Source organism: Lutra lutra, chromosome 2, assembly GCF_902655055.1.
Source record: "Lutra lutra chromosome 2, mLutLut1.2, whole genome shotgun sequence".
In the NCBI taxonomy this organism is placed as follows: Eukaryota; Metazoa; Chordata; class Mammalia; order Carnivora; family Mustelidae; genus Lutra; species Lutra lutra.
The window spans coordinates 182,577,506-182,588,542 of record NC_062279.1 but is presented as its reverse complement, the minus strand read 5'-3'; the positions used below and the strand labels follow the sequence as shown (position 1 = coordinate 182,588,542).

Below are 11,037 nucleotides of genomic sequence, written 5' to 3'. Positions count from 1 at the left end.
AACTCATAAATAATGGCTTTTTGCTTGTTTTACATATGCTGGCTTTTTAAAAGTAGGTATCAATTCATAGCCAGTAACAAAGTTCCAAGAACATACCAGTTTTGAATAAACTATAAGTACACTCCAAATAATTCAAATATGAAATAACTAGGACAAGGAGAATATAACATGATATATTCCAACTCATGAAGATCAAGTTTGAAAGGGCAATACGACTTGGGTCTGTGTGTTTAAAAAAAAAAAAAAAATCAACTGAGAAATTTATTAAAACCATAAGCAACTTGGGGTGGGGAATCTTACCATATCCAGAAATTCATAAAACACTTGAAAAAAACAATATAAATTTAATAATAAACATTATGGTCAGGCTGTTTTATTAAGGAGGCAACCACACATACAAGTTCAGCTATAGAAATGTTTGCAAATCAAACTTCATGTGATCTGAAAGGACCATGCGTAATGTCAAAAATGGATGTCTGTACATTCAATAAAAATTTAAACATACATAGTCTAGATCATTCTAGAGTCATACAAATATCTGGGGACACATGTTTCTAATTTCCTTTCAAAAAAACTCTTATAAAAGTGATGTACTGAGATAATTTTAAAAAGTATCTGACAATTATGAATGGTCCCCAGTTTTACAAAATGTGATTTCCAGGGCATGAAAACTGAAAAAAGTTAACTCTTCAGAGAGTGTTTCATATTATACAAACAAGTTCTGTAGAAAAATGATCCAGCAAATGCTCGAGTTAAGAATATTTATATTTTTTCCAATTTTTTACACTTTTATTAACACACTTACAAAAAAATAACATTCAAACACTGAGAAAATTAAATAACTTTGGAAGCAGAGCTCAGAGCTCTCTGCTTACATATAAGTGACAATTCTGGGCTGTTGGCACAAAAAAATAATCAACATTCATAAAACCCTTACTACTATATATCAAACATAAGTTAAAATCATAGGCACTAGTTTATCAAATCCACATTTCTTCTGTAAGACTAACCACAGCGAATCCTTAGATATTCCCAAACAGAAAAATTGGCAATACACAAAGGCCTTCTAGTAAAAAGGCAATTTTTCTCTTTAGGAACCTAAAAGCCAATAGTCTGTGGTAGTACAACAGCAGGTAAAATAATGTTTTACCCAACTCAGATCCAAATACGTTTTTAATAAGTGATGAAGTATTTTAATAAAAAAAAAATAGACATTTTTTTTTTTCTGATGCAGCCATTTAAAAACAAAGTTAAATAACCTGAATACTCCTTTTGAAACAGATAATCTAACTCAATGTAATGGGTGTTTCAAATAGAGTTAAAATTCCTTGTAATTATTAGATTGCAGCATATTTTTCTTTTGCAATGTTGCACTGAAACTGAGACCTATTTTGTGTACATATGGTTTTAAAAAAGAGACAGTGGCTAGTTCTTTCTTTTACTTAGATTTTTACATGAGATACCCCCCACCCAAAGCAGATGATTTCTTTATCTTCCTCTGAAAAGCAACATTTTTTAGTTCATCATCATGTGGAATTCTGGCGCCGCCCTTCCCTGACCCACACCCATCACCCTCAAATTCAAGGATAAAACTTCTTCCTTGCATCATATACCAAATACATTAGCACTGGCAGTTTAAATCTCCAGCTGCATGTGCTAACTGAATGACTCCCTAATGGTCAAGCTAATAAAAAATACCACGGTGTCATGGCAGAATGGGGGTCTTGGTTTTAAAAATTTTATCATTCTCTCAACCTATCAACCTTAATGCTATCCTGAATATCAAGTCTCTCTTTTGTCTCTCAATTTCTGCCAACTTACAGAATGTCTTTTACTAACAAGAAATGAACTTATGTTCACATCTCTAAAATCCCTTCGGTAACCTGATTGCCAGTATTTCAGAGCCATTCAAATTAAGTATTTTAAAACAGACCTCACCATGAAAAAGGAGAAGCCTGCTGAAGAAAGTTTGTCTTGTAATTGTCTAATAAAACCGAAATAAGTGATTTCCAGAATACACAAGGGGCCGCTAGAGAGCAAGTATTTAACAGGTTGGAGTCATACGGAGTGGGTTTCATTTGTTACCAAAAATGTAAAAATTAATGTAAGGCAGAATCCAAGTCAAAAGGGACAGTATTCTCAAAGGAGGTTGTATACAGTTACCTAGTTTGAAGTGGATCAAGTGAAGTAGGATCCAGCAGGCTGTATCTTCCTACCACATCACAGACCGTCGTCAGTAAACAGTAACAATACAACGGTCATTACCAGAGATTTTGTAAGTGAAGTGCATAGATTTCCCCCTTCTCTCTCATGGTATGGTTTTGTTCGAGGCTGTGAGCACGGAGGCGGTGTTAGTTAGATCAAGGATGAAGACACACACTACTTGTTCTTTCCTATCATGGAGACCTGCTAATGAAAACACGATCTCTTAGTTCTCTAACAGATATGACAGCATGTGAAGACGTTGGCTTCAACAGCAAAGGCTATCTTTCCTGAGCCAGGAGCTATAAAGTTTAGAAAGATTGTACAACTGTTATTAAGCCCTTTTGGCAATCAAAACAAACAGGCAGAAGTCCGATGTGTCAATGCAACATGGCGGATGCACGGTGGAACATTCTCTGGTGCTGGTGGTACGGGAGCTACATCCAAAACTTAAGACCAAGCAAAATGACAATTTTTTCTGGTGAATCTGCAAAAATAATTTATAGAATTCTCACAAATTTAGGTATCATGTTTGAAATCTCTAGCCTAGATTTCTTCCCACCCCCATCTTCCCTTCCATCTCAATTTAGTTTCTTGGAGTACTAGTGAAACACTAGTGAAACATTTTAGATAGTCAGAATATTAGTTCTCATTAACACAAATATTTATTGATGCTATTTATACAGTAAATTAGGTTGAATGCGAAGTTTTGGAGAGCTTGAATTCACCATTTTCTTGAGCACAAAGGTATTCTCTCACTGACAAATGGGCATTTCTCTTTGGCATCCGTTAGTTTTTTGCCCAGATATTGGCCTCTGTCAAATATTAAAAAATCAACTTAGTTTCTATTAAACAAAACTAAATGTGATTCCATGGAGAGTGATTGTATGATTACCAAACACATCTGATGTTAAATGTCATTAAAGTGCTGCTTGATCATCTCCGTCAGTTTGTGCTAATTAAGACAGAGAGGGCTGGGATTTATAAACCCCAAGAGTCTTATCTGAACAGTCTGCATATAAAAGTTGTCTTTTAGCCTGGTGAAGGGGTATCCATGAAGCTGTGGACCTCTGCATTCTCATCTTTGCTGGTCAGTAACAGCCATCTTTCCAACTGTCATCTTTCATGCTACCATAGGTTTTAGGAGCTGGCAAGGATCTGAAATAAAGCAATTTAATAAAGTGATTTGTAAGGCTTTATGAAACATTACCATACGATCTCCCACAGATATGTTTTTGCAGGTGGCATCCCAATCCAATGAAGGCTGTTTCAGGGGACTACTGAGATCAAAGCTCTAAACAGCCTATCAGCACAACAGTCCCACACCTGGCATTTCCAACTTCCCAGCTGATGTCACTAACTGGGCATCAGGTGACTTCACTAACATCTTTTTGTTAACACAGCCACTATAGTTAACAGAGCCACTAAAAGAAAGGAAAAGACGGTCTCATCTCTTCCAACAGCATGGATCACCAACATTTTAATTAACTACTTAGTTTGAGGGGGGCAGAGTGATGAATGTGACAACAGACTCTGTGTCACCATCACTAGAGAGGCAAAATGATGTAAGTGCTTAAATGGACTTTTAAGTCAGACATACTTAGAACTGAAAGCCCTTAGTTGTATAATCTTGGGCAAATTACTTAATGTCATTAAATTTCAATATTCTCTGAAAACCAGGGATAATAACAGTTTAATATTTGTGTTATTGTCATGCCTAATGTTACTGTAAAAATCCAGTAAGGTACAAGTTATTTAGCACAGTGCACAGCAAAAAGCTGTTGTACTCTATTACTAAATTTGGAAATGTAATAAGTCTATCTTAGAATGAAAGATATAGGTAATTCAGTTTAAATTCGTACAAGATGAAAGCCATTTTTTCCCATGAAAATAAATATTTCAAGTTTAATTATAGTTGGCCTCCTAAGTTTACTGATGGTGGCAATCACATTCCTGAAAGGCACATACTACGATTACGCAGACGCATGGTTCCCAGCCTGGCTGATCTCAGAATCACCTGAAGATGCAACAGACAAAAAAAATTACCCACAGATTTTGGCCTTCATACCAGATCACTCTCTGGGCGTAAAACTTAGGTCTCTGCATTTATAACTCTACAGAAGATTCTGATTTGCATCAAAGTTTGAAAACCACCCTCCTGGGTTATACTCAGATTTGGTAGCTAGAAGTTTTATCTTAAATCTCACTCGAGGTTCTAACAAGTCTTTATCTTTACTGAATAACATACTCAAAATGAATAAATAGCACAACCAAACTGAGTGGTTCTAATTGTTTTTTCTAGGAGTTCTCGTAGATGCCTAATCACGTTAGGCATCTGGCTGAATTTTAGCTGACCAAAGTGGAGTGATCCTCTAGTATCTTAAGTGACAATTTCTTTAAAACAACAAACATTTTATTCCAAGTCTCCTAAGACTCTCACGGGAACCCACTAGGACTCTCTAGGTTTGCTATCACTTGCACTGATGAGCATAATTCTAAACTACCCACTTTGCTGTCTGTCACTTACCTGCGAACAGGCTGTGCAAGTTTGCTGCGAGGCACTGGTATACCCCCAGCAGAAGGGGCACTGGGTCTGGGTAAGCCACTTCTCATCGCGGTTGTCCCTGCAGGTCTGGTTAGAGTAGTGCTGTTGATATTGTTGGGAGGATTTGCTGGGACTGTGTTCGGAACCATGGGAGGCCCAGGTGAGGAGGTGGTCTGTGTGAGCTGTGTTGTTTCTTGGCTACCAGGAGAACCAGAGCCAGGGTTACTAAATGCTTTTACTGGTTGCCGGAGAGCCAAAGGAGATGGTGCTGCAGGGGAGCGGAACTTGCCTGGAGAAGGTACTGCAGAATGGCAAAGAAAAATCAATGTTTTTAGTAGAAACTAAGTGTAAGCGAACCAGTGCTTTACATTATACTTGATGACTAGGCCACCAGTACATCTGTATTCACAAAAACTCGCTCTACAGAAATGCAAGGAATAAAGAATATTTCTGGGCTAACAAAACAAAACAAGAGAACTGGTAAATCCTAATTAACCAAGTCCTTATTCAGAGGACTGCAACTATCCTTCATGACAGTATTTTAACTCTGCCCAGCTAGGAATCCACAATATCAGAAGAGAAAAGGCACTGCAGGGTTCTATTTCACTGTAGCAGCTAACCTGGGCCATATTCTAGAAATGAAAAAATGGCTATGACATGTTGACTAGAATTTGAAACATACCCTCCCTTCAAAAAAACCATTCATGTAAACACGTATCAAATATCTGGTGGCTATACTTCGAAGTCCTACGTCACCTTTAGTGTAACTTAAAACTCAGAAATAAAACATTAAAAACAAAACAGAACAGCTTCTACTGCTGGGCTTCACCAAGCAGAGAAGTTGTAATTCTAAGGGCATATCAAGAGGTGTTTGAAGGCACAGGATAAAGATGGTACATTCTTCCGGAATGTGAATTCTATAAGTTAACACACTTTTAAGTTAAAACAAATACTGATACATGAAAGAATAAAACGTAAAATTTGCATTAATTTTTAAGCCAAAATAGGACTACAAATAAGTTTTATTATTGTGGTTGTACCTTAACGTTGTAAGTTCAGATCTCCTAGGGGACACATTCATCGTTCCCTGTTTATTTGGTTTAGCTAAGTCACCTCTAAAAGGGCATCAATTTTAGTTTCTTCAAATGTCCACAAATGGCTACACACCATGTAAATAAAATTTTACCTTGACTTGCTTATCTAACAAAGAATTTGGGAGGTGAAAAGGATGGAGATGGGGAAGGGGAGAGTTGGATGAGAAGCAGAATCAGGTCATCCTATTCTCACTCAACACCATTAGTTTGGGGATGTTATGACTGAAGGGAAAACCTTAGTCTTGAGACTCCAGAAATGGGATTATTCCACACAACTCCATCTTCCTCACTTCTACTAATCTGTCTAAATGGTATAGGTAACAGTAAGGTCTGCCACAGTAGCAGGTAGGAAAGGAAAAAATGGATGAATCTGGCCACTATTTTCGACTGCTGAGAGAAAGTAGAGAGGAAACACTTTAGCTTCAAAAGTCCCAAATGGGAAATTCCTCTCTTACCTTCCTTACAATAAGTTTTTTTTATACATAGCCTCCTTCCTTCCCAACTGATCTTTCTTGCCTTCTGTTTGAATGAAGTCCCAAATGTCAGCATCTCTGTACTTAAAATATATTAGGCCCCCAGTAGTTGACAGACTCAAATGATCTCTGCTTGGCTCCAAAAACCCTAGAGCCACGATTCCCAAACTTGACTGTGCATCAGAATCCCGAGGCGCTTTTAAAAAAATACAGAAAGCCAGGCACCACCTCCAGAAAATCCAGTCTAGAATGATACTCAGATATTATTAAAACCACCACAAGAGTTTCAAGCCATGATGGCAAAACTGGGAAGGGGGGTTACCTTCCTACTTGTAAACACCTATACAACTGGACAGAATATACAGAACGGTTTTCAAATATTGGACAACAGGCAGCACAGAACTGTAATTCTCGAGAAAAGGAAAATAAATGTGGTGAGCTCTGTGAGCACACTGGCTTTTCTGAGGGGAAGGACATGCTTTTTGGAATGTAGAGCAAGAAGGATCCTGAGCAGATGAAAGTTACCTTGCTGAGCTGAGAAGATAAAAGTTGGAATTTGAGGGGCGCCTGGGTGGCTCAGTGGGTTAAGCCGCTGCCTTCGGCTTGGGTCGTGATCCCAGGGTCCTGGGATCGAGTCCTGCGTCGGGCTCTCTGCTCAGCGGGAAGCCTGCTTCCCTTCCTCTCTCTGCCTGCCTCTCTGCCTACTTGTGATCTCTCTCTGTCAAATAAATAAATAAAAATCTAAAAAAAAAAAAAAGTTGGAATTTGAGAGGCAGAGTACCTCAGAGGCGGGAGCTGCTCCAGAAGACCTCCAAAACTCAGCTGAAGAGTCTGCTTGAATCTTTGGCTAAATATTGTGCTGCACATATACCAAGTGAAGTTCCAGGAGACTGAGCAAAGGAAGACTGAAACACTGTAAACTAAACAAAGCCTATTACTTGAAAATAAACATATAGTAAGTTAAATTGGCAAAAAAAAAAAAAAAAAAAAAAGCAGTAGATGAAAAATAAGGCAACAATAAAAATAAAATGTAATGTTAAAAGGTACTTAGTTATTCCAGAATAAAAGAGGAGGGAGAAAAAAACAACAAAAAACAAAGATCTGAAGGGACAGAGAGAAAACAAACTGAGCTTGCAAACCAACCATATTGATAACAGCATTGAGTATGAACAGCAATCACTCCAGTGAAAAGGTAATGATTGTTGGTACCCACAAGACAAAGAGCAACATGCTATCTAAAAGGAACACATTCTAGAGAATACTTTCCAAGATGGCAGAGGAGTAGGAGACCTTAGTTTTTGTCTGGTCCCAGTAATTCAGCTAGTTACCAAATCATTCCGAACCCCTGAGAACTCAACTAGAGATGTAAGAAAAGAATGCTGCAATTCTACAAATAGAAAAGTGGCCACTTTCTGCAAGAATGACAAGATGGAAAAACTCACCTCAAAAATGAGAACAAGAGGCAGTACTAACTGCCAGGGGCCTAATCAGTATGGGTAGAAGTAAGATGTGAGAACTAGAGTTCAGAATAATAATTGCAAAGATACTAGCTGGGCTTGAAAAAAGCATAGAAGACACTAAAGAATCCCTTTCTGGAGAAATAAAAGAACTAAAATCTAATCAAGTCAAAATAAAAAAGGCTATTAATGAGATACGATTAAAAATGGAGGCCCTAACTGGAAGAGATTATGCTGAGTGAAATAAGTCAAGCAGAGAGAGTCAATTATCATATGGTTTCACTTATTTGTGGAGCATAACAAATAGCATGGAGGACAAGGGGAGATGGAGAGGAGAAGGGAGTTGAGGGAAATTGGAAGGGGAGGTGAACCATGAGAGACTATGGACTCTGAAAAACGATCTGAGAATTTTGAAGGGGTGGGGGGTGGGAGGTTGGGGGCACCAGGTGGTGGGTATTGTAGAGGGCACGGATTGCATGGAGCACTGGGTGTGGTGCAAAAATAATGAATACTGTTATGCTGAAAAAAATAAAAAAATTAAAAAAAAAAAAAAAACACAATTTAAAAAAAAAAAAAAATGGAGGCCCTAACTGCTAGGATAAATAGGCAGAAGAAAAAATTAGTGATAGAGAAGAAAAAATGATGGAAAAAAGAAGCTGAGAAAAAGAGAGATAAACAACTACTGGATCATGAGGGAAGAATTCAAGAGATAAGCGATATAAAGCAAAACATTATTAGAATAATTGGGATCCCAGAAAAAGAGGAAAGAGAGAAGAGGGGGGCAGTAGGTATACTGAAGTGAATTATACAGAGAACTTTCCTAATATGGGGAAGGAAACAGGCATCCAAATCCAGGAGGCACAGAGAACCCCTCAAAAGCAGTTAAAACAGGACAACAAAACAACATTTAATAGTGAAACTTGCAAATCTCAGAGACAAAGAGAAATCCTGAAAGCAGCCTGGGACAAGAGGTCCATAACCTACAAGGATAGAAACATGAGACCGACAGCAGACCTATCCACAGAGACCTGGAGGCCAGAAGGACTGGCATGATATATTCAGTGTGCTAAAAAAGAAAAACATGCAGCCAAGAATACTTTATCCAGCAAGGATGTCGTTCAAAATAGGAGTGATAAAAAGCTTCCAGGACAAACAGAAAATAAAAGAATTTGTGATCACCAAACCAGCCCTACAAGAAATATTAAGAGGGCTCCTTTAAGCAAAGAGAGAGCCCGAAAGTAACACAGACCAGAAAGGAATGGAGACAATATAAAGAAACAGTCACTTTACAGGTAATACAATGGCACTAAATTCACATCTTTCAATAGTTACTCTGAAGGTAAATGGGCTAAATGCCCCAATCAAAAGACACAGGGTATCAGACTGGATAAAAAATGCCCATCAATATGCTGTCTGTAAGAGACTCATTTTAGACCAAAAGACACCTCCAGATTGAAAGTAAGGGTGTGGAAAGCCATTATTATGCTGATAAACATCAAAAGAAAGCGTGGGTAGCAATCTTTATTTCTGACAAATGAGATTTTAAACCAAAGACTATAGTAAGAGATGAGGAAGGACACTATATTATACTTAAAGGGTCTATCCAACAAGAAGATCTAACAATTATAAATATTTATGCCTCTACCATGCATCAACCAATTATATAAACCGATTAATAACAAAATTTAAGAAACACATCAATAATAATATAATAATAGTAGGGGACTTTAACACCCCACTCACTGCAATGGATAGATCATCTAAGCAGAAGATCAGCAAGGAAACAAGGGCTTTGAATAACAACACTGACCAGATGGGCCTCACAAATATATTCAGAGCATTCCATCTTAAAGAACAGAATATACATTCTTCTAGAGTGCACATGGAATATTCTCCAGAACTGATCACACATTCGGTCACAAATCAGGTCTCAACTGGCACCAGAAAATTGGGAACATTCCCTGCATATTTTCAGACAACAATGCTTTGAAAATGTAACTCAATCACAAGAAGATATTTGGAAAGAACTCAAATACATGGAGGCTAAAGAGCATCCCACTAAAAAATGAGTGGGTCAACCAGGAAACTGATGGATTAAAAAAATTGTTGGAAACAAATGAAAATACAACTGTTTAAAACTTTTGGGATGCAGCAAAGGCGGTCCAAAGAGGGAAGTATATATAGCATTACAAGCCTTTCTGAAGAAACAAGAAAGGTCTCAGATACACAACCTAACCATACACCTTAAGGAGCTAGAGAAAGAACAGCAAATAAAGCATAAACCTGGCAGAAGAAGAGAATTAATAAAGATCAGAGCAGAAATCAATGAAATAGAAACCAAAAGAACAGTAGAACGGATGAATGAAACTAGGAGCTGGTTCTCTGAAAGAATGAGATTGATAAACCTCTGGCCAGACTTATCAAAAAGAAAAATGACCCAAATAAATAAAATCATGAATGAGGAACGATCACAATCAACACCAAAGAAATACAATTATAAGAACATGTTATGAACAACTATATGCCAACAAATTAGGGAATCTGGAAAAATGGATTCATTCCTAGAGATGTACAAACTACCAAAACTGAAAAAGGAAGAAACAGAATGCCTGAACAGACCTATAACCAGCAAGGAATTTGAAGCCAGTATTCAAAAATCTCTCAACAAACAGGAGTCCGGGGCCAGACGGCTTCCCAGGAGAATTCTACCAAACATATAATGAAGAATTAATACCCATTTTTCTGAAGCTACTTCAAAAAACAAAATGGAAGGAAAACTTCCAAATTCTTTCCATGAGTTGGTCCCAACATTATGTTAGTCCCAAAACCAGACAAAGACCCCACCAAAAGGAAGAATTACAGACCAATATCCCTGATTAACATGGATGCAAAAATTGTCACCAAGACCCTGGCCAACAGGGGGATGCCTGTGTGGCTCAGTCCGTTAAGTGGCTGCTTTCAGTTTGGGTCATGATCTCATGGTCCTGGGATTGAGTCCTACGTTGGGCTCCCTGCTCAGTGGGGAGTCTGCTTCTCCCACCCCCCCTCACAGCCCCCCCTTGTCCGCTCATGTGCATGAGCGCACACTTTCTCAGGTAAATAAATAAAATCTTTTTAAAAAGTACTAGCCAGGGTGCCTGGGTGGCTTAGTGGGTTAAAGCCTCTGCCTTCACTCAGGTCATGATCCCGGGGTCCTGGGATGGAGCCCCGCGTTGGGCTCTCTGCTCGGCGGGGAGCCTGTTTCCCCCTCTCTGTCTCTGCCTGCC

At 38.3% G+C, this 11,037-nt stretch overlaps 1 protein-coding gene across 3 annotated transcripts in view; it reads right to left on the bottom strand.

The window, feature by feature from the left end:
- Window positions 1–357: 357 nt before the first annotated feature.
- SLAIN2 (SLAIN motif family member 2) overlaps window positions 358–11,037 on the bottom strand; it is a 99,766-nt gene continuing 89,086 nt past the window's right edge. For all 3 annotated transcript variants that reach the window (XM_047719241.1, XM_047719239.1, XM_047719240.1), the window contains 2 exons: window positions 4,730–5,048; window positions 358–3,360 (listed from right to left, as the gene is read on the bottom strand). In XM_047719241.1, the coding sequence (XP_047575197.1) occupies window positions 3,294–3,360; window positions 4,730–5,048 (386 nt within the window). In that variant the 3' untranslated portion in view covers window positions 358–3,293. The remainder of the gene's footprint in view (window positions 3,361–4,729; window positions 5,049–11,037) is intronic.